Genomic DNA, 24,858 nt, shown 5'->3' with positions numbered 1-24,858 from the left:
CTCTCTTCTTTCATTTCACCAAATGCCTCTATACACACATAATTAACGTGAGCGCAGAGTACTGTATCCGGAAGTAGTGCGTTATTATGGAATGCCTACACTCAAGACTGTCTGGAGCCAGAGGTGGCACAGGCGGGCCGGCGGTGCCTTGTGATCACGGCCAAAAAATAGGCCTCCAGTTCCTGCTCTATTGAACAATGCAGAGCACCTTCGCTGATCTGTGCCGCTCTGCAGAGATAATATTACATTAACCCAAGCGCACAGGCATATCACTCACCTCCAGCAATTGAACCCAAAGTGAATCTGTAAGCAGACTCAGCAGCCTGGAGCCAGATAGGTCTACCCACGTCACTGTAGGATTGCTATAGATGGAAACATGGAAAAGTTAATGGAAACTAAAGAAATGCAAAAAGTACAACATTTTCTGGTACACATAATCATGTAAATTGCAGGTTGCATTACGGGTACAATTGTGGCAGATAATACAGTATCATTCACAACTAAAACAATTTGTGGGGGGGACCAAATATTTACATGAAAACTAAACTTTTTCTTTAAATAAACGAATAAAAAGAATGAATGGAAAAAGAAGACTTAACGGCGCCGTTTCAGACCTGCTCGCCGCTGAGCGAAATCGAAGCGGTCGATTATCGCTGAACTGAGTATGGGCCACAATGCGCGGCACCTGCTAGCAAAGGAATCCTGCTACTTTTTTCCCCTCGCTCTCCGTTTGCAAGTTGATGACAGGGAGTAGGCGTCTGGGATTGGCAACCAGACATTCAATAGGAGTGTTAAAGAAAAACCCTGCTGGGAGTGTTAAGGAAAGTGACCGCATGCCCAAGCATTTTAAGGGAGGGTGTGTGACATCTGTTCCAGGCCGGGTATGCCTGTATTCATCACAGGCAACAAGTAAGTCCCTGGCTACCACGAGCTTGTGATAACTGGTGCCAAGTGTAAAAATCATTTGCTGGTGAGCGTCTTGCGATGGCATTTGGAAATTTTCGAGCGACTGCAAAGTCTTTGTTAGCCGGACACATCAATTCGCAAGGCGAGATTTCACTAGAGCGGGGTGGCGTCTATCTGTTCGCTGCATATTCACCCAGCAGCGATCAGGTCTGAATCGGCCCCAATAAATAAGGACTGCTAACAGGGCCTAAATCAGAAACTACGGCTCTATTTACTAAGCATTGGACGTGGATAAAGTGGACTTAGATGAACTACCAGCCTATAAGCCCCTAACTGCCACATCACAAGTTGTGCTTGGAGCTGATCGACTGGTACTTTATCTCCGTCCACTTTATCAAAGTCCAAGTCTTAGTAAATAGATACCATGTCCCCACATATTCATGTATATATATATATATATATATATATATAATCCCAACTGCCATTATTTTTCCTGGTAAAACAAGTAGCATGTAAACACCAAAAACCGAAACACAATGTTCGATCAATGAAGAAAATTAAATAATAATATATAGGTTTCCCTCTGTACAGTGCTGCATTTGACATGTGCCTTGGTTGCCAAGAACAGTCCTCAAGCCACAACAACAGTGCAGGATTTCAGGATAGCCATACTTGAGCACGAGTGAAAATTAGTACTGCTGGTATTTTGATGGCTCCCTAAAACCTTGACGGGTATTGTTTTATTACCATCATTGATTTATATATATTACACCTTACAAAATACATAGGAGCTTATAGACGAGATTCCCCAAACTAAAAATGCCGTAAAAACCCTGTTTTCGGGGTTTTTACGGCAATTTCATATGCAGCAAAGCACCACCGCCGGGGCTTCGCTGCGGGGGTTACGCCAGTTCTAGATGGCGTAACCCCATTGAAGCCTACGGGCTTCCCTTCGCCCCGCGTGCCCCCCGCCGATCCGCGCTGCCCTCCCTCACCTGTGTCCGGGCAGCCTCCTGCTGTGCTGCCTGGACCAGTGATCTCCTCCTGCCTGCACCGCTTCCGGGTGCAGGGAGGAGGAAGAGGAGCCGTCACACAGCAGGCTGAGGGTGCAGGGAGGGAGGGGGGACCCCCTGCACATCGCCGGTCATCGCCTTTGCGTTAATAATCGCATATGTTACTGCATATGCGATTATTAACAATGCGAGTGCCGGCGATGTGCTTGCGGGGGTTATTGGAGAATCCCGCCCTATGTTTCAATTATCACATATTAGACCTGAAAATTGTTATTTCTTATCACCGCCATTTGCGGTGCCCATTTCCCGGGAGGGAGGGTGCTATTTTTAGCAGAATATAGCCCATAGGCTATAGCAGCTAACATCAGCCTCAGATGGGATTACTTACCGGGGCCAAATTCTGCTGGGTAAATCTGACAGCGCCGCATCCCCCATAGAAACCTTAGAAACTTAATGGGGCTGCAACTGCTGTCAAAAATGGAGGGCCCTCCTTCATACAATCATGGGAACTAAAAGCAGCCATGGAAAAATTTCTAGAAGTGGCCTCAAGTGGGCGGCAACAAATCAAAAGTAGGTGGAAGCAACACCAAAATAGGCGGGAATAATACATCATTACACCTGTTTGGAAGCCATTTTTTTTATATACTTGGCAGTGTGGTGACCACCAGACCTTTAAGCTGTTGTGACAAACCAAAAACCTCTACATTTCGCAAAATACCCCACCTCCCCCACAGAGACTGAGCACTAACCCCAATCATCCATCAAGCAGAACAACTCCTCCTTACCATACTCCCCCGAATATCATATATCCCCCACCCCTTTCTCAGTGGAACCCATTAAAACCCCAGACAGCACCCACGCCTGTCCCTTTAACATTAGAAAGATTGCAGCTTCCCTGGTGCATTATGTATTTATGGCAACACCTATTTAGGTGCATTATATATTACAGTGTATTTATATCTATATATACATGCACGCACGCACACAGACACTAAGGGTTAAATAGCGTCTCACACTGGCTGCTCTTTAAATTAATGTGATCTGGATGATGACAGCATGGATGTATATGCGCCACCAGTTTTATCAGGCAGAGTCAAGCTTGAGAAGTTCAACTGTAAGGGAATTCACTCAATACAGACAGACTGCCATCAGCACAGCTCTAGCCCAGCAAAGCCTGCTCGGGCACTTGCTAACGAACAAAGATAATTGCAAAAGTTCAAAAGGCCACCTATAATTATGTTTTAAGAGAGGGATTAAAACCCGCTCTCCTGATGATAGCTGCAATGTCACTAGACCTTTGTTGCATGGTTTCTCTCAGTATGTTTAACCTCTCCAGAATATGGGCAGGAACACTCGTCAGAAATGCCACCAAAGTTTTTATCTGAGTTCATTCATGAATCTTAGAATCCAATATCAATATTAAATGACATGCATATTTAGTATTACAAATGACGTGGAGTATTGTCTTTTTTAATTTTTAATTTGAGAGGCCCCTGGTTTATATTCTTCTACGTACAAACTGGGGTGTAGTGCTCAATGTAATATAGCACCAAAAAAGGCCAACAAAACTCTAGCATGTATTAAAAGGGGCATGGAAACTAGGGACTCAAAAGTAATTATGCCTCTGTACAAATCATTGGCTAGACCGCACCTCGAATACAGAGTACAATTCTGGGCTCCACACTATAAAAAGGACATCATAGAATAAGAAAAAAATCCAAAGAAGAGCAACAAAGCTTATTAGGGGAATGGAGAATTTAAGCTACGAGGAAAGATTAAGCAAATAAGTAACATAATCTGGTCTTTAAAATATCGGAACATACTATACAACAAGGGATAAACTATTATAAACATAGGTTGAACTAGATGGACGTGTCTTTATTCAGCCTCACCTACTATGTAACTATGTTTGCAGACATGTTTCACCAAATGTGCCAACCACTTGGCCACTATAAAGGCAGCCATCTTTTATTATCATTTATTTATATGGCACCACAAGGAGGTCTTAAGCACCTTACAAGATACATGAGCAGATACATTATGAATAAAACATGAAAAAAAAGTGACTGAGTACAGAACATTGCAGAATATGCCCACCGCTGTGTCAGAGGTCATAATATGCAAATACGCAGTAGGTGCAATTGTAGATGGTGGACAGGGAAAAAAGGAAGGGAAGGAAAAGCACGTGAGTTTACAGTCTAAGACACAAGGGCTTGCAGACATGGGTTACGCAGAAGGGAGAGTCAATGAGCGAGGAGAACGGAACGGTGGGCTAGGAGAAGAGTTGAATACTTTGATGAAGAAGATGGTCTTGAGCATCGAGTGAGTTCCAGTGGTAGGGAGCAGCATGGGCAAAATCTTGGGCCGGAGTGGGAGGAAGTAATTAGTTGGGAGCTGAGGCAGCATTTGTGAAGCGCAGAGTATCGGGTTAGGGCTGTGTAAGTGAGTGTAAGGAGCTTGAATTAAGTTCCACTGTAGGGCTTGTAGGGGATAGTTTGTTTTGAGAGGAGGATGCGCCAGGCAGCAGCTTTGTGGACAGATTGGAGTGAAGACAAGTTGGCTAGATAAGAGGAGGTTACAGTAGACTATTGTAGAGATGACCATTGAGTAAATGAGGTTCTTGCCTCCAGGGTCACAAATGGTCTGATCTTTGAGATATTTCTGAGATGGAAATGGCAGCTCTGCAACAAGTATAGACTATGTTGGGTAAAGGAGATGGACGTGTCAAGGATAATTTAAAGACAGAGCACTTGTGGGCTAGATGAAATGGTGGTGCGGTAAATAAATTATCAATTTAAGGGAGGCAAGGTTATTCAGGAAGGTGGGAGGAGACATCTTGACATAAGAGTAAGGAGAGAGGATAGTGGAGGATAAGTCAACATAAAGAGGAAACTGGAGGCCAAAGGAGCTGATGGGGTGGATTTAACAAAGGAGATTAGAAGACATCCAAGGACAAAACATTGGTTAATGTGGAATCCATAGAGGAAATAGAGAACGAACAGTCAGAGAGGTATGAGGACATTCAGGAGAGAGCAGGATCAAGCAGACCGAAGAAGTGGGGCTGAACTGCCGAATACAACAAAGACAGATACAGCTGGACGACAGCCCTGAAGCGGACACCTCTCCAATATCGCAGTACTCAAAGTCCTATCTGTATCCTGCACTTATCTGACTGGAGCCAAGTCCCATGCAATATGTCAGTATTAGGGATGGGTTTGTGGTATGGCGCTCCATGGGCGGATGTGGCTGAGCTGCTTTGGGGCATCATGAAAATAGAAGTATTAATAGTTTATTTTTTATCAATTAACTAATTGCAAAGTGAATGAACAGAAGAGAAAATTTAAATCACATCATTATTTGGTGTGACCGCCCTTTGCCTTCAATACAGCATAAATTCTTCTAGGTATGCTGTCACCATAGATTTTGAAGGAACGCGGCACAGAGGTTGTTACTTACATCTTGAAGAGCAAACCACAGATCTTTTGTGGATTTAGGCTTACTCAAGTAGTTATTTCTCTCCATGTAATCCCAGGCAGACTCAGTGATGTTGAGATAAGGGCTCTGTGGGGGTCATTTCATCACTTCCAGTACTCCTTGTCCTTTAAGCTGCATAGTTCTTAATGACATTGGCTGCCTCCTAAATGTTGCTTTTTATGGTACCCATAGTGCCCCAGGATCCTAAAGCCTCAATACAGCTCTGCGTCCCTTACATATAGAAGTTGAGGCTAAAGGCCCCTCATAAATTATGCGATTTGGGCACGATTTCACCGATATCGGGCCGTGAAATCGGCCCAAACTGCATGTGTAGACATCCCGTCCGTCTCGAAGCACGGTCCCGTGCACCTTGGATCAGAGTCAGGAGGTCGGACAGGCTGCACATAAGATTTCTAAATCTAATATGCAGCCCAGAGCCAGGCGGGGGATGCCGATGACCAGAGAGCTGCGTGGAGGGAGCAGGGGGGCAGGCTCCGGCGAAGGGACCAGGGAGCCGGGGAGGGGATGCCAGATAGTAGGCACTGGAAAGGAGTGCTGGGCCCCAAAATTCCTGATGGCAGCTCTGAGTGCAGGTATCTACTGATTTACTTATTTACCATATATATGGACCAATTAACTTTAAGCCAGGGTAGTGTGCAATTGTCAGCCCCAAAGATATGAGAAATAAGCCCCTACTACCTGTCTCTAATTCAGCAGGGTGCGGGTGGATCACACCCCCAGGCAGGGAGAGAGAGAACAGGTTCCCACTGCAGCTACCTCTCTCCTCAGCTCAGCACACAGCAATGAGCAGCGTGCACTGGGCTGGGGAGAGCAGCTAGCACCGGCCTTGCTCTACCAGTTCACATTTTCCAGACCTCCCAGTGGGGCACAGGTATATGACTGACACATTTCAAAGGTCCACAGGTGACCTGGAAAACATGAACTGTTTGGTTTGTGGTGGACAGAGTTTGAGAACCACCGGTCTATATTATTAAAATAAAATTCTACTTTATTCTAACAGGCTATCAAAAGAAGGCAAATCCGTCTGAAAAACAAACATAACATTTAGCCTAAATAATGATATCAAATTTGCTGTGCCGCAGTTACATCGCACGAAAACTCCAGGAGACATTAAAGAGTTTCAAATGAAGCAGAAACATCTACATAGCATATTGGGTATCATCTGCATAAAAACATGAAAGGAAAACCAACAAGTGCTGTGGCCCGGTGGGACGAGAGTGGGCCTGCCCTGAGAGGTAAGACACTACAAGACGCTTCAGTACAGATCAGCACATGGGAATAATTCAGCGGGTTTTCTTTAGTATCGGGGCTATAACCTGCAATTTCAGGTCAGTGACCCAGGTTCATAGAACAATGATAAAACACCACTACTGGGACGCAGGCAACACTTCCTATAAATGCCGACTTAGGAAGGAATTGTAACAAGCATTTCTAAAAATCTGTATTATAGTACTTCTTCTTAGGATTTGGTATGAAATACCGACGGTCAAAATACCGACAAGGTCAAAATACAGACATATATAATGTAGACAGGTAAAAAAAGTCGGTCGACAGGCCGACATGTTTTTTTTTTTCACCCGGAATGTGCCGACACAGTCGACATGGACACAGTTGGAAGTCAACCGCAGCCCCTCGCATTGCTCGCGATGCTTCGGGCACGGCGCCTCACTGCGCTTGGCACACTATTTTATTCTCCCACCACGCCCTAGTGGATGGTAGGGCATGAAATACCGACCGGTCGGCACATGTCGGGTCAAAAAACAGTGAAAAAAACTCATGTCGACATGTCAATCGAAAGTCATGTTGACGTTTTCAACTGTCTACATTCTATGTCGGTATTTTGACCATGTCGGGATTTTTACTGTCGGTCAATGGTTGTCGGTATTTTGACCATGTCGGTATTTTTACTGTCGGTATTTTGACCTTGTCGGGATTTTAAATGTCGTCGGGATTTTCACCGTCGGGATTTTGACTGCATCCCATGAAAATACATCTGACAGCATACATGGACGGCAGCGATTGGGCAGCTAGATTTGTGCTGTATGTGTAGCATAGGTCCATGCGTTTTTTTTTTTTTTAAATCCCCCCAAAAAAGGTAACAAAAGTACCAGACAGGGACATAAAGGTGTAAGCGATGTCGGCGTTTACCACTGCACATGCACCAAAGCGGCACTGCCAACCATAGCGTGTGATTAGCGACTGCGGACACGGAAAGGATTTTTTTCCACAAAGTGACGGGCAGATTTATTAAGGTCGGTGAAGGGATAAAGTGGCTGTAACTCTATAACCAGCCAATCAGCTCCTACCTGCCATGTTACAGGCTGGGTTTGTAAAATGACAGTCAGAAGCTGATTGGCCGGTCATAAAGTACTGGCCACATTATCACTTCACCAGGCTTAATAAATCTGCCCCTGATTGACAATCAATCAGTGTGTCGGGATAAGTCACTTGTACCTCTCAGCCATTTACATTGTGATGTCAACCTACTTAATGTCGCCATTGTCAAAAAGCTTGACAGATAGGAAAAGGTCGACCTAGATATGGTCAACACAAGTAGTTTTTTTTTTTTTACTTTTGCTTCAATTCCAGTCCATGTGGAGTGCGGTTAGGAATAGTAACCTGTTTTGTGAGTGTGGAGAGCTCATGAGGATTTACGTTTGCACTAATCACGGTCACAGACTGTGAAATGAACAGTGAAAAAAATGGACATAAAAAAAAAAAAAATGGGTCCATTTTTTTTGCGTTGGACCACTGGCTTAACTACCGAGGGTGCAGCTGCTATGGGGCCCATAGCTGTTCCCAGGGCCCGCTGCTCCCCCTGCACCAATTACTTGCTGCCCACAAAGTCTGGCTACCACCTTCCCCAGTGCTCGTGGCTGGCTGCCATGGCGACCGATCCCGCCCCCCCTTTGCCAGGACAGGGCTGGCAGGGGTACAGGGCTAAACCTTTATGGGCGTTATCACCTGAGTTATGTGGTGCCGACAACCAGATGTCAGATGTGGAGTGTTTCAGTGTGCAATGTGTGTGTTATCGGGATGCTCCTTGTCCCTGTGCAATATATGTATGTGTTGGTGTGCCCCTGGTTCCTGATCAATGTATATGTGTGTGTGTGTGTGTGTGTGTGTGTGTGTCTGTGTCCCTGGCCCCTATGCAATGTATGTGTTGGTGCCAGTGTCAGTGTGCCCCTGATCCCTGTGCAATGTGTGTGTGCATGTGTCAGTGTGCCCCCGGTGCTTGTGCAATGTGTGTGTGTGTCAGTGTGCCCCTGGACCCTCTGGAGGGGGCCCCATAGCAAGATTTTGCTCTGGGGCCCACAAGGTTCTAGTTACGCCCCTGCGTTGCACATTTCTATGTTGACCTTTTCAACCTATCGACCTTAGACACAGTCAACCTTTTGATCATGTCGACCATATGGATTGACCTGCTGAATCTCTATTTCATGTGATCTATTACAGTCACCCAAAGGACCCTTTTGATTTAACCTTTGATTTGCCATTTAACCTTTTCTTTCTTTATCCACATTTAGCGGTGGGTCATTACTTGAACATTTTGCATTGACATGTGTGTTATGTTAATTGTATGTATTGTTATATATTTGTACTTGCATGCTGTGTATGACTGATTGTTCCTTACTTGGAAACTGAATAAAACCTTAAAGAACGGAACACGAGCCAACAGCAGATAATGGCCATTTCTATGTTCTCATTTGTGTTATTCATTAAAAAGGGAAAAGGGAATGGTTTATTTGCAGTTCCCCATAATCCCTTTAGAATTTCCTAGAGCTCTGTTGCTTTTATTGACAGGTGACAATTCTCTCACAGATATAATATCATTAGAGTATATAGTGTATATGCAGCATCACTAGGGCACAGGTAAGAGCCATTATGGCAATAGGGGAATATTTAATTAGCAGCGGTATGTACATGCTCCGGGATACCATATCATCAGTTCTCCCAGATACCATGTTCTCCATACGGGCTTTAATAGGATAGCCCAAACACCCCAGTGCTGGGATCAAGTGGTCATCCCGCAAAAAGAGACGAATCTTTGAGACTGATCATCGGATCACTTTGACAAAAAAGGGGTAATTTGATAATAACGAAGCATAATTTGTTTTACAATCATTTATTGTCTTTTTCTGTAAAACCGTGAGCTGAACAAATAAGAACATACATGACTGAGTAAAAACACTGATCGATGGCTGGGTGCAGATTCGCCATCGATGGCAACCATCGATGGCGTCTGCACCGATGGCCATCCCTAGCAGCAGCAGCCTTGTTCTTTCACTTGCAGTCGCAGCACTGTACTCATTCTCCGGAGTCAGTACATCTCAGCTGCCACAGGTGGCAGTGCTGAGCTCAGGCAAATGCATTGTAATGAAAAACTAAACTGAAAGTAAAGGAACGACGGTTCACCTTTTTGGGATCGGTGGCTCACTCAGGGGTAGATTTATTAAGCTTGTGATGTGATAGTGTCTGTTTTTTATCACCGGCCAATCAGCTGCTACCTGTCATTTTTCAAACCAAGCCTGTAACTTCACAGCTAGGAGCTGATTGGCCAGTGATAAAAACAAGACAGTTTATCACTTCACTGAGCTTAATAAATCAGCCCCTAACTCTTTTATGGGATCCGTCCAAAAGAACCGCTTTGTTCACGAACAACCCATCTCTAGACCAGAGTAGAACACTGGCAGGACCTGGGAAGAGGGCAATGTCAATGGGTACGCTGGGTCATCCAACCCGGCTCCCGTTTACAGCAATGAGGGAAGCCCAAACCCCGGACTGCAGCTTCCTGTGGTCAACATGGACCACAGGAGTGCAGACAGCAGCGGAGGCAGGGAGGAGGTGAATGGATGCCTGTGTGCGGCATCCATTCACCTTGCGTACATCGGCTGGGGGGGGGGGGGTGCATGGGGGCTGGGGGCAACCCAGCATCTTACCTTGGTGCTGGGCTTGCCCTCAGCACGGCGGTCTGGGGCCTCGGCACTTGGAGATTATGTCATCTCCAAGCGCCGCCCCCGTTTACACTGCGGGTAGGCACCGCAGTGTAAACGGTGCAAATCCCGGATCCGACCTGGCTTGGATCCGTGTTCCAAATACCGGGTCGGATCTGGGATTTGGGTGTAAAAGGGGTATTAGTTTCCTCCCATAAATCAAAAACATACTTGTAGGTTAATTGTCTTCTGACAAAAATGAACCATAGCGTTTATGTGCATGTGGTAGGGAACATACAGTAGGTTGTAAGCTCCACTGGGACAGGCAGGGACTGATGTGAATGAGTGAAACTTTCTCTGCAAAGTACTGCATAATAGGTGTGACCTGTAGGATTAAACTATTTTTACTCTTAATTTTCAAATACATCTATTGGCACTGGCAGTACGTTCCATGCAGCTAGGACCCGTTCAGTAAAACGCTGTTGCTGAACATTCCCACTAACAGAAGTCAGTTATTGTAATGTTTCAAGTCAGATCTTTAGCATTCTTTGGTAATAGCGGTTGTTGTGGATTAAACACAATGCGGATTAAAAAGTGCAGACTTACTGTAGCCAAACATCCCACAATAAGTAAGACTGTCTCTTGAAGTTTGACTTATGGCTGCCGGGCAGTTATGAGATGATCTGAAAAGGCAGACACACAGGTTCCTTCATCTCCGAGCAGGATTCCCTGTCTTAGGAACACCTGGTTATCTTTATCCCTTTCAAAGACAATTCCTTTCCTCGTAAGCTTCTTCAGTCGCCCAGAAACTGGAGGATTACAGTACGCATTGTAAGAAATCACTTCCCTGGCGAAAACTTCTATGCTGCTAAATACTGTAATTTTCTTTGAAGGATACATCTCTCTTGCCCAATTAAATAGCAGCAGATAACGCACTCTAACTAGTTACTTCAATATTGCTGCATATCGGGGATCACGGAGGTCCTCTGGTAATTGAGCCAGCAGATAAACTAATGGAGAGCATCTGTAGGGGTTCCGTGGATGATAAATGACTACTGCGTCACGTCATCAAAGAAGAAACTGCTGAAAGAACAATACAGAAGACCAATTTGATGCAGAAATATGGGATGTTTGTTGGTTCAACTCCAGAGCCCAAGCAGTGTGCTGCGTAAATCACATATCTGGTTGAATGTTCGGCAAGAACCTCGTAAACGATTATAGTGTAGACTTGGATCAAACGATCAACAGGCACCAGTTCAACATGATCAAACTGATGACAGGTTCAAAATGTTAACATCTGAAATGTCACCATTTGAAATGTAGACAGTTGCATGATGCCGACGGTTAGAAATAGGATACGGGCAGGAGGGTTAGGCTGTGGTGGGATTAGGTGGAGAAGATGGCGCTTAGCCAGTGCAATCACAGAGGAGAGCCATCTTCGCCCTAATATCACTTTAACCAATTTCCTGCTTTGGGGACATAAGGGAAAGTCCCTTTCTGGTGGATTTGGGGCAGCACATAACCGGATGAAGCGCCCAATTGTTTTGCCCAATATTTTCCTTTTGAGGCTGTGGTGGGAGGTTGGGGTTAGGGTTAGGCTGAAGGGGGAGGAAGAGGCTGTCACATGGCTGCAAGGGACCGGAAGACGACAGTGGAGCCGTATCTACAGCTGGGAAATAGTAAGAGGCCACTAAACCAATGGTGACTATTTATTGACAGTTCATCATGCTGACATATTATCCAGATAAACATGATGACTGTCAACATGGTCAACAGTCTTGTGTCGACCAATTATACCAGACCCGTAAAACATGAGCGGGAAACATGACATTTTTCACATCTTTGACATTATAGTATAAGAGCATCGACACAAAGTTTCTCTGCTCTAATTTTAACAATGGTGAGTTACCCGTATTGGTAAGACATCAACCAATCAGACTCCACTGCTATGTAGACTGGGGGAAATTACTATGCTCGCTTTGTGATATTTGGAACATTAGCAAAATAACCGTGGCTACATCGGGGGACCAAGAGCTACACCCATATGCTTCCAGGCGCTCAACACGCCTCATGCAGGATGGGATATGTTGGAATGTCTGGACAGACAATGGCCCTTATTCTGAGCGCTTCGCTTGGATCCGTGCACGGGCTGAAGTGAATATACCAAACCCTGCCTAGCGAATGGATCGCCGGTGCCGCCCATTCGCGCGCCGCATTCTGCCGGTCGGCATGTGAATGGATGTCAGCGACCATCGAATGATGTGGAAAGCGCTCATGCAGTAGTGGTCTAGACCACTCGTACATATGAGCGAAGAAAAGAAGGGATATGGGCGGGCAGCTGACATCCAGTTAAGTCAGCCTCCCACCCCCACATGTATGTCATGACTGCATTTCCATACACGCGCCCTGCATTTACATGGGAACGCCCTTTTAGGACGCAACACCCCTCTCCACCCCCTGCTCGGAAGGCCAGGACAGACATGCACAGAAATGGTTCTGCGCATGCGTATACACACAACATCAGAAAGTAGGCCGAATTCCGGTCTGAGCGAAGCGATCAGAATAAGGGCCAATGACCTTTGCCATGTGCGCAGGAAAGATTTGACAACTAAGCTTTGCACTGCTGCCTGGTTACTAAGCCTGCTGCCTGAGGAAGCAGCATTAGTGCAGCAACTAAATCGCCACATGTGACACATCACATACAGATTTCCTAGGCCCTTGAGGGCTAACCTTGACACTCCAGCTGTTGTTGAACTACACATCCCAGCATGCTCTGCATCAGATTTAGCATGGCTAAATAGCAAAATAGAAGCAGAGCATGCTGGGATGTGTAGTTCAACAGCAGCTGGAGTGCCACAGTTAGCCATCAAGGTCCTAGGCTAATGCCAAACACTTCAACTAAACAGCGGAGGATTCTGGGAGCACTACCGATTCAGCTGCAGCGAGAACACCAAAGATTGATAAATGCTGCATGTAAGACCAAACACCGTTTCCAAATGCCATATTATACATAGCCATCCACTATGCTACCAGCCAGCTGACTATGCCCACTCTCTCTCTCCCACCTTGCAGACTCAGTTTATGGGTAGGGGGGGGGGGGGATTCTGCTGCTTGAATACAGTAATTAGGTTTGATTAATCACTGCTGTGACATTAATCAGTCTGAATTCTCTCTCAGGCTTTGCGCAGACACCTAATTTTGCTGCCCCAACAGGTGTCTCATAAACGGCTTTCAGAGCAGCAATATATAGAACGCCTCAGACAGTCAACAACAACGTCCTTCTGTCAGTTTCCCTTAACATGTCAAAACAGCACATGGAAGCGTGTCCTGCCACACAGCCGGGTTGGAGCGACAGCAATCACACATGTTAACTTTATTAGGTGAAACGAGTGACATTACAATAGCGGATCATTTGTGCAGGGATAGTCTGTATGTTCCTTATTTTACAGGTCTTTATAATTCTCAATAGAATTCTATACAGTAAAAGTGCCGGGTAAATAGCTCAATATAGGACTTCAACAGAAGCCGGCACAGAAGCAAAATGGGATTATGTGGTAACAGAGGGGCAGCTGTTTGGACAATTGGTATTACACTGTGGCAGATATGCTATGTACAGTCTAGTGTGAATCAACACATAGGAGGGTATCCATTTACCCACAATCATTTACCCTGGGTAATTGTCTCAGCAGGGTCTATCCAATTAGCCCCGATAAGGCGAGGCTGCCGGGTTTTATCTGCGATTCTGCCAAACCCCTGAAATGGTTTGTTCTTATGAGGAAATGTTTTTTACTGTGTGATCCTACAGGAAGAACCGCAAAAAAATTTCAGGGAAAAATGACAACAGCCTATCAACTGACTAGGAACTAGTGACTTCACTGGAGGCAGAAGACACAACAGGGCAGACTGCATAGTCATTAATTAGGTCTAGTTTGCTAAATAAAATGGCCCCACCCTAGGTAAAGTGTACTCTTCTGCGATGACACAAATCTAGCTTTGTACATGGTCACTCTAAAGGCCCCCATACACCTGAACGATGAAGGCACAATCTTGTCAGGTTGCGTGATGTATCGTATACACATCATGTGTAATGTCATTACGATGAGTGGTCCCACAGGTTGAGAGGTTGGCCCCCAGAGCAGACGTGCTGCATGTCTGATCAGTTGGCTTTCATTGCGGTCATAGACAGATTGTATGTGCTTTGTAAGCACATACGATTAAGGAAGCCAATCCCAGGGCCTTGTCACACCCGGGATTGGCTTCCCTAATAAAAGAAAACGCCCTGGCCGTCCCACATATTTATTTACATATGCGGGGCAGGTGCAGCTGGGAGCTGGGTTGGTTGGTGGGTGAGGAGGCGGGTTAATGCTGCCGGGAGCCGGGTGGGTGGTTGGGCGGTCTGTTGCTGCCGGAAGCCAGGTGGGTGGTTGGGCAGGCTGATGCTGCCGGCAGCCGGGTGGGGTGTTTCTCAGGGAGCCAGGCAGGATGCGAGAGAACAGTGCACCCAGGCTCAAGGGGGCTCAGGTAGGCTCTGCGGCCTGTGCAGCGTGACCTCTGACCTCATGCTGTGCCGACCAGGTTGTATGCAGGTCATTCTGATGTATGGCCAGCTTAAGAGGAGGCAAATGGATTTGTGGTTGTGGGGATGCAATAGTTTGAATAAATTTAAGTTGTCCCTTGCCAAGGAGAGTAAGGGCCTGATTCAGGATCGCTCGCTACATGGCGTTCTTTTGCTGCTTAGCGAGCGACTAAACAACAGCCTCCCCGCATCAACTTGGTAACATGCGAGTGGACATCGCTGACCAACGATTTTTTTTGTTTTGTTTTTTAAACATTTGCTTGAGGAGCACTCTGACAAGTACACAAGAACCTTGTAAATACACCCCCTGTGGTCACGATCTGAACACCATCATACCACTTTCACACTGCCTAAAAACGTTTTAAAAACTGGTATTTTGAAACGGTATTTAAAACGGGTCTGAGCCTTCACATTGCTGTAGATTACCGTTTTAAATACCGTTTAAGTACCATTCACATCAGTCAGCCTGTTTAATCCCCTGAACACATTTCAAGGCAGCCAGCCTATCACAGGTCTGTAGTCTGTTGTTTTTACTAAACTACCGTTTCAGAGCCATTCTCACTGCATAAAAAACGGCTCTGAAATGTGTAGGACTCTGCTTTTTAAACGCTTTGAAAGACCGGTCATCTTTTACCGGTAAGTGAACTCTGGTGCTTTCCCACTGCAGCTTTAAATGTTTTGAAATGGAAAAAACCCGGCAATATACCGTTTAACAAATGCAGTGTGAAGGGGGTATCATTGTGATTGGCTATCATAACAAAAACACATGCACAACCTGAAAAACATAACAGCAGGAAAAACAATAGGAGAAATGACCAGACAAGACAACCGATCAATTAAAACTCTGATGCGTGAAGGCATTAAGGAAATATAATGTATTTAGAGAATATGCTACACTATACTGGAATTACACAAACTCCGTAAAGTGAAAACAGCTAAAGACGCGATCACAGATCATCTGCCAATAGCGACACTGTAGGAGACAAGAATATAAAACTAATATCACATTTATACTGCTTGGAACCAAATCTATTACAACAAGCAGTGTCTACAGGCAGAAGCAATCTACCAAAAATAATGCACCCAATTCTTTTATTTTCCTCCAAATAACTCAGAGACAAGATACATGATGAGGATGACAATTTTTCCGATAATGATGCAACATATACAATAAATTGAATTTCTAAAAGGCTTTTAAAAATGAACTCATTTACATGTATGGTGCTCGGTGCGGTGCATCCCTGCAAAGCAAATGCACAGGAAATTTTCATGTTTAGAAAAAGTTGTGCCACTTGCAATGGAAAAATAAAATATCCACCTGTCCTATGAACTCTGGGTGCCACCTGTCCTTAAGAAGGGCTGCGACTGTACGTGTGTCAGCGGATTTCTGTGCAGTTATTGTTGCAGCCTAGCTTAAATTTAAAGAAAAGAATGGCACACAAGTAGTTTTGGAGCGTCTCAGTCACGGGATGCGGTTGGCTGGTCAACAATAAAATGGTTGACAGTCAATAGGTCAACTTCTACTGGTCAATAGGCCAAAAGGTCAACACATGCAATTGGTAGACATGAGATTTTCAATTTTTTTCCCCAAAACAGGTGCTTTTTCATACTTTACTATCCGAGTGGACATAGATTAGGTTATAGTAGGGCCAGCGTTTCCAAACTCGGTCCTCAAGACACACTAAAGGTGCGTTCGATTGAACGGCCGATATATCGATGCATTGCCGTCCAGTGTGTACGAGTAATATATCTGAACGGCGTCGTTCACAAATATATCACGTCAGATATACAACCCAGCCGATGCCTTATATATCTAGAGATACGAGGGTGGATCAATAAGATGAAGACGGGTGGCGTTGCTGAAGAAAGTTGGTATTACGATCGTGTACTACCATCTTTCAAACAACGCCATACCAAATTTCAGATTGATTCATAGGTTAGTTTTGTTTTTCCACCACAACAATGCACCGGCTCCCTCATCCGGAATGGTTGCGGCCAAATTGCATGAATTGCGCTATGAATTGTTGCCGCATCCTCCGTACTCGCCAGACTTGGTTCCTGCGACTTCTTTTTGTTCCCTAACCTGAAAACATGGCTCAAGGGGAAAAAATGGTTGGGAAGGTTTGTAAAAGGGCACTGTGCCCGAAGCATAGCGAGTGAAGCGACAGACACCAAAAAACTTCAAAAACGTCATGTCGACCCTTTTCATGCGTTGAACTATGGCTTGCCGATCAATAGTTGTCGACCCTATGACTCATACCCTCAGTCACGCCAACGTCGCTACATGTAAAGGGTTCCCGTGGAGATAGAAATGAATGTATTTCGGATCTAATTCACCTCTCTATGCCTTTAATGTCATAATGCAAAGTAATAGTCCGGACCTACTTTCATTACAGCGAAACAATTTTTTAATTAAGAATAACGGACAGCATATAGGGCCTGATTCCGCCCTGATCGCTGCTGTGCAAATTTGGCGACCAATTATCGATAGACTGTGCATGCATATGGCTCGTAGTATGTATGCATGAGGCCACCGCGCAATAAAAAAAAAAGGCACATCACCAAATGCTAAATCATATGGAAGCCCTTCCGGGGAGTTGCTGGGGGAGTTCAATGGAAATCAGGTCTGACTTGTGCCTCAGACAACTAGGACCTGTGTATGGGCACCTTATAGCTGGCCATACACTACAGCGATGTATCGCAGCAGTGTATGGCCATCCGATCCCCCCGCAAGCTGCCCGGGGATGGATTGCATGTGGTCCTTTAACATGTTATGCATCGTATGAGTTCCCACCTCCGACTCCGGGCCGAAGCGTATAATGGCATGTCATACACATCCGATTTGGCCCAAGTTCTCGTCCCGATCCGTCAGAAACAGGTGAAATTGGCCCAAATCACTGTAGCGTATGGGGCCTGAAGACTTCTGTACTGTCCCGGAGTCATGGAATACATGTCACTCCCTAGCACCTGTTCCTACATACTTGCCCATACAATGATAGAGTATTATATCGCTATTAAGTATCCCCTGTGATTTGGTGCCAAATAAAATTTTCGGCTGGAAACGGCCTGTTTGTTTATTACACTGGGAGAAACCCTGCTGTCTTTGGATCAATGAGAGCATAAGCCTTCATATGCTCATCATAGGCATGTGCAGGACCTCCTCCACCCCCCCTCCTCCAAGTGATGCACTACCGCTCCCCCCACCACCACCACACACACACACACACTCCTTCCGCCACTACGCAGACGTCTGACCTGGGCGTCCCAATTGCGTAACCCCATGTCAGAGTTCTGTGATGGTCATACAAAGAGTTTCAATTTTCTTTGAGACTTCATGGAAAACTTCTTATCTAATGTGCCCACCAGCTCTCCGCTCATTATTCCCTCCACCCCCACCTCACAGATGTATAAGGATATTACGGCAATGCAGGCTTAAGTGCATGTGAAGAGGCTTGTGGAGCAATCACTCTTAATGTGGACCCCCAGAGTTTCCACCAAGGGACTTTGGAACCACACGCCGTTCAAACTCCATGATTAATCCAGCAGAAATGGATCTTTGTGAGCCAGGTGTTTCCTCAGTCAGATATTCATTTACAAAAATATGTGCCTGAAAGAATTAAGCCTCGGGTAGCAGATTTATTGTTGTAGTTCGGGGACATAGATATCAGATTATAGCTATAATTTGATACAACTTGTCCTCTTTCGAGGGTTTGATCCATCTCCCCCAATATGTCTGTAATGCCAAAGAAGTATACTACAGCCACATCTAGCTTCCTTTTATCAGATATGGCAAGCAAGAGCTAGAACGTGTTCTCTCCACAGCAAATGCAGTCGCAGGGAGGAATCCAAATAGGTACGTGTTTGGGTGGGCAAGCGGTTTCCATTTGCGTCGAGAATTCTAATTCCAAACTCACACTGCTTTTTCAGAGGAAATTTTATTAATTTTGTGCACGTCCCGATGGAGGGTGAAAACAAATGTAAGGAACATTTTTATTGTAAAGGTACAAATGTCACAACCTCTTAAAACTTAAGGAATGCATAAACTAGTCCGATTTGTCCGAAGGGCAAGTCTGACACGATTTACCTTAAACTCCCCCTGGGCAGCTTCCATGTGATTTGGCACTTGATGTGCCATTTTTTACATGCGATAAAACACGTGATTAATTGCATGTAATAGGTCTCCTGGGGAGCTGCCGTGAGAGTTTAAGGAAAATCGGATGCGATACATTGCAGGTGCTAAAAAGCACCCGCGATGTGCCGCTGAAGGGTCCAATTCAGATTTATCCTTGGGGCAGCAGGTTGAATCTCTGGATCCAATCCGATGGGAACACATATCGGATCCGATCAGACACCTACGGTTTGGCCCCTTTTCATACGATTTCTTGGCCCGATGTGTTGGAATCGGATAAAAGAAGCCAAATTGCACCAGCGTATAGCTAGCTTTACTTACCGCCCTAACGGCTAATTGAACATTTGGAAGTTTTCAGTTAGCTCCAGCAGGCCAATAATTGCATGCCGTTTTGGGGGTTAAAAAAAATGGCATATTAATTATTAATGTCATAATGTTTTCTGTCATTTTGTGTTTAAAGAATTTGATCTCTGTATCCTCATTGTGTGACACCCCCCCCCCCACCCTTACCCTACAAAAAATGGCAATAAAATACTATTGATGATAACAATGGGCTCAAATTACAAATTCAAAAACATTTTAAAATATTTTTTTTTTTTTTAAATTGAATCTACAAATCAGCGATTTGATACCTTTAAAAAAATCCAGGTATTTCCTTATACCCACCATCACCCTTGTATATGATTCTGCTAATAAAATATGTCACTTTTCTGGGGTCCAGGTAGATCCCACTTTTTCATGGGCTTCTCTCAAATTGCTTTTTATTTTTTTTAATGAAAATTAACACCCCCTTGCTCCAAAAACTGTGAATAGGCATTACCAATTGGCACTCACATTGCTAGTGTGCGTACATTCACCCGAAGTTCCAATAACTACAAAAACTCACATTCATAGACTCGCACCGTATTGGACACAATCTCAATCTAAAAATCTGACAAAATGTTGAAAGTTTTATTGCAGCATCTAACCCACCTGGGACCTTCCCAGGCATCAGAATTGAATGCGATGTATAGCAGCCGGGAGGGGGGGTCAAGTCGGTCAGATGGGCAGCAGGTCCGACCTCCAGCTCAGGTCCAATGCGCACAGGACTGCGCATCGGACCCGAGCCCAAGGGGGATGTCAAACACATCCGATTTGGGCCGATTTCTCGAACAGGTCTATAATGTACCAGTAGGGGACGCTAAGTGGTTTATACAATAGTCATCAAAATGAAGGCTCTTGTAACAACCTGGCGAGTCTGCCCGTATTTTTTAAAGTGGCAATCATTGGAAAAGCAATACCAACCGGTTCCTGCCTTTGAAATTATTGCCGTTTTAAAATTACAAACAGACTTGCGGGAATCTCGCAGGCTGTTAAATAAGCCCCCATTTGTTATTTAAAAGAATAATAATTAAATGTTAGGAGTTTCCTTTTAATTACCCCTTTGGGGATGTTTCCCCCTATCATAGCACTGTGGATAGTTAAAAACAGCTCTGGGAACCTTGATGTATATGTTTAATTGTTGTTCCAATGAAATAATCACCTTCCATAGGAAGTGGTCTTTGTTACTTAGTTTCCTGTTATAAAACAACCAACTTGACATGTTGCATTAATCTAATTGGAACTTCTAAACACAGAAAAAGCTCCTTATAAAGGATTCCATATTTATGCCTCTGTCACTGTAGATATCCCTGTACCCAGATGATAGAACTATTCTGTTTGTAGTGAACAAGACGCATTGCTTGGTGGTACAAACTTTTACTTGCATAACTTTTGCCTTCCCCAATAAAGGCTGCATGGAGCACGGAAGGGGGAACAAGGAACGGGAGTAAGATTTCTCCCTGGCCTCATGTGTCTCTGTTGGTGGGCCAGTGACGTTCACTGTTGTGACATTCACCAGCCCGGAGCGACAGCTTGTGAGCAATTCCAAAATAAGAACCCAACTTCCTGAACATCTGTGCGTAAGACTTCTGTGGTACAGGCCAACCAGGTATGGACTCCTGCCCTCAGTATTAGCGGTACTCCCGCTCGGTGTATTTCCTGGTTCTCTCAGAAACTGACGAAGGTCACATAAATTACCACAAAATTATTATTGTTTTTACCGTTAACTTAAACAAAAACATGGTTTACACTCTTACATGGAAGGCATTTCCTGTACAAATTAATGTACAGACATATTTACATCCATAACAGGTTCTGTTCACAGGGACTTAGCTAGGTGTTTTATTCTTAAGTAGCCACCTACCTGTCTTTGGATTTCAGCTAAGTTGTAAGGCAGTGCTCCTTCCTCTAGGGGCGCTGTTCGCTCAATATCAGCCAAAGTTAGACGTCTGCAAACAATAAATTAATATTAAGACAGAGTATCTTTGAGTATCTTTGGCAACCACACATGCAGTTCCAGCATACCTCCCAACTTCTGCCGAGCTCGATGCGGGACGCAGCTGCTGCGCGCCGGATATTTCGGGGGGGGGGCACAGCGTTTATTCCCCGCTGCTTAGCAGCCGACAGGGGGGACTCCCACAGCCCCCCCTCACCGCGGGTGGGACAGCGGAACAGGCCCTGATAATAGGGACTGTCCCGCTGAAATCGGGACTGTTGGGAGGTATGGTTCCAGGATTATGCACCAGTAAAAACATTAAAGGATTAAAAAGTACCAGTCACTTACAGCTAGGGATGGCCATTGGTGCAGTCACCATCGATGGTTGCCAGCAATTGATAGTAACAAGCTATTTGATGGATAACCATTGATAGTTTTAGCCAGGGCTATTTTTCAGCAGGCTCCAGCAGGAACTGAGGCCTTTATTCCAGTTCACTCTTTCTGACAAAATATTTCTTAGATGGACAAAACCATGTGCACTGCAGGTGAGGCAGGTGTTACTTGTGCAGAGATAATTAGATTTGGGTGGGGTTTTACACCTGCCCCACCTGCAGTGCACATGGTTTTGTCCATCTAAGAAATATTTTGTCAGAAAGAGTGAACTGGAATAAGGGCCTCAGTTCCTGCTGGAGCCTGCTGAAAAATAGCCCTGGTTTCTTTGACTGACTGGCCTTGGACCAATCAGAAGGGGGGGTGGCTTCAGGGTTGTCAGGGGCGGAGCTGTGCTCAGTGACCTAGCACCTTGAAGAAAATAAAAATCGGCTCTGACGTGCAATCAGTGTAGGAAAACCATCTGATTCTGCCACACCGATGGCAAAAGTATTCAACATCGGCCATAAACCATCAATAATTTCTAATCATTGATGGTCGATGACCATCCCTATTTACAGCATGTGGAGGCATAACCTTTGTGGGATAAAACATTAAAAAGACTATGAAACTCTTGTTTATAATCTCCCGAGAAGGAGGTCCCCTGGCAGTGTCCCCAGCCCCTCCTAAATCCCCGCCAGCTTCTCCACTCGCACCCCTTCCCCCGTAATCACCCGGCAGCATCCCCGCTTGCACACCCCCCACCCACCCCCCCCCCCCTCCACGATCTCCTGGCAGTGTCCCCCACCCACACCCCCCTGGCGATCTCCCAGCAGTGTCCGCGCCCGCAGAAGGTTAGGTTTGGGCACTAGCGAGAAGGGTTAAAGGTCAGGCTTTGGTAAGGGTTATAATGCAGGAAGGAAGGTCAGAATTCCAACCTTCAGGAGACAGAACACGTTACGTGTACGGGCCTTTTATCCTATAAAAGGTGTTCTTACACCATAATCTTCTTGCACTTGGCAGTAGATTCTCCTCTTCCTATCAGAGCACTGCTCCTGCCCTAATTTACACAAAGGCGTAATCCCACTACACTGATGGGTTGTGGTGAGAACAGAAGCTTGCCTTTGGAAAAGACTGTGACCTGCAATACTTACCCTGTAGCATTGTACAGATCCGCGAGCTGGAACAGGATGTCAATTTCCAGTGGGGTAATCTGTCCAAATTTGTTTGCCGAATTAGCAAATTCCTCTGCAAGAACACAGCAGAAACATCCAAGTTACAACATAACCACAATTTTGCTAAGCCACGCATCCAATATAATCATGTGTTCATCTTCTTACAAGCATATACAAGGTGTCCTACGGCTTACCCTAATATCCTCTCCCATCTCTTGGTGCCTAGCGCCACTGAAATAATACAGCAGCTGGTAAATGAATACAGGTGGAGTCTCCCGTTTCCGGAGATCTCTTATCCAAAATAATACACCGTGGGGCTTTTTTTTTTTAGAATATTTTGGATCCTTTTTTTTGTTCCCCCCCCCCCCCCCTTTTTTTTCATACTTACCAAGTCCCCCAATGTCCACGGCGGCCTTCAGGATCTTCTTCGGCGTCGTTTAGCGGTCCTAGCAGGACCGCGCTGGTGCGCCGGTGAGGTCACCAGCACGCCTGCGAACTCAAGCAATGCACCCCTGGGACCGCTGAAAAAGCAGCCGTGGATGCAGTGGACCAGGTAAGTATGTTAAAAAATATATATATTCCAAAAACCAGAAAAATCCCTTCTCCAAAATGCTCATGGTCCCGAGCATTTCGGATAAGGGATACTCAACCTGTACTGCCTTAATGCTCCTGGTTAAATGCTTCCGAATGTTAAGTATGGTTATCAAGAAAATTTTGCAAAACTATGACGTGCTCCCTCCTATGCAGGGGATGCCAAGCCACCCGTGTCATGTACCCTTATGCACTCCAAGTTACACCATATACAGTATACAGATATGCTCCAAAGAGGCCAGCACATGTCCAGAGTTATACAACCAGGATCAGAAGTAGAAGCTATAGAGCTTAAGAAAGGCACACCACCAAAGCTCTCATAGAACACCGCACAACTTGCCATGAACGAGAAAGAAAAAAAATCATAACTAGGTACCTTTGGTGACTTCCAAGTCTCTTCTTGAGCCCGCTAAATTGCTATATATCTTTCGTATAAGCTCCATATTATTCAGCAAAGAGTTGAAAGCATTGAAGTAGGAGAAGCTGACTTGGTGGGAGATGGTTCCCCCAGCAGCCTACAAAAAAAGGAATCTGTATTAGAAAGTGGGACCACTCATATAGTTACATGGAGGAAGTTTGACAGCAATTTGGTAGACCATGTGCACCACATCAGGTGCCTGTTACTGATCCTGCCATAATAACGGCGAGGTCAAAGCGTAGAAGATGGAAAATTCTGTGCCATCTCTTGTGCTGGCGCCTTCCTTCCAAAACTATCACTGGAACGATTGTGGTGCTACACAGGCATAATGGAAACTCAGGTCCGATTGGGTATTCGGACAGTGCCAACCAGAGTTAGACCCCACTTGCACTGCACCTTGGATCCAGGTTACTGCCAGGTCGACCCCTATTAAAACAGAAACCAGGTCCACTCTGCAAGTTACTTACAGACACTACCCTGAGGTGAACCACTGTATACACAGCCAATCTGCAGCTTTTAAGCAAAAAACGAGTTGGAAAACCCAGGTTGCACCATTTACTCTGCACCCTTACCTGGGTACGTCCAGGATCTGGCTATCGGCAGCTACCGGGGCTGGATTCCCTGGTCACTAGACCTGGGTTATTGTTTATGGACCCTTTTCTACCAAGCCGCAAACCGGGTAGACCCGGCAATAACCCAAAATTATTGCAGCGGTGCAAAAAAGTGTAATTTGTAAATTATTCATTTGGTACTTGTGTATTATCACGGCGCCCACGAAATCGGCCGAAAATTGGCCGCAAATCGCATGGAAAAATCGGATGCGATTTTGCGGCCGATTTTTCACTTTTTCCGGCCGATTTGCATGCGGTTCCATCATTGCACACCCCCGATTTCCATCGTAGTGCATCGCATGCAATATAGTGGCATGTGATGCATGCCATGCGATGCATGTGAAA

The 24,858-nt window shown here is 45.3% G+C and overlaps 1 protein-coding gene across 1 annotated transcript in view; it reads right to left on the bottom strand.

Annotated features, from left to right (window-relative positions):
* SLC25A12 (solute carrier family 25 member 12) overlaps positions 1-24,858 on the bottom strand; it is a 142,542-nt gene that overhangs the window by 49,503 nt on the left and 68,181 nt on the right. The window contains exons 7-10 of the mRNA XM_083154817.1: positions 23,861-23,999; positions 22,873-22,966; positions 21,278-21,362; positions 278-362 (exon numbers count right to left, since the gene is read on the bottom strand). Coding sequence (XP_083010943.1) covers positions 278-362; positions 21,278-21,362; positions 22,873-22,966; positions 23,861-23,999 — 403 coding nt within the window. The remainder of the gene's footprint in view (positions 1-277; positions 363-21,277; positions 21,363-22,872; positions 22,967-23,860; positions 24,000-24,858) is intronic.

This window comes from Crinia signifera, chromosome 7 (genome assembly GCF_055691185.1).
Source record: "Crinia signifera chromosome 7, ASM5569118v1, whole genome shotgun sequence".
Lineage (NCBI taxonomy): Eukaryota > Metazoa > Chordata > Amphibia > Anura > Myobatrachidae > Crinia > Crinia signifera.
The sequence above is the reverse complement of the archived record's forward strand: the minus strand, read 5'-3'. Positions and strand labels throughout refer to the sequence as shown.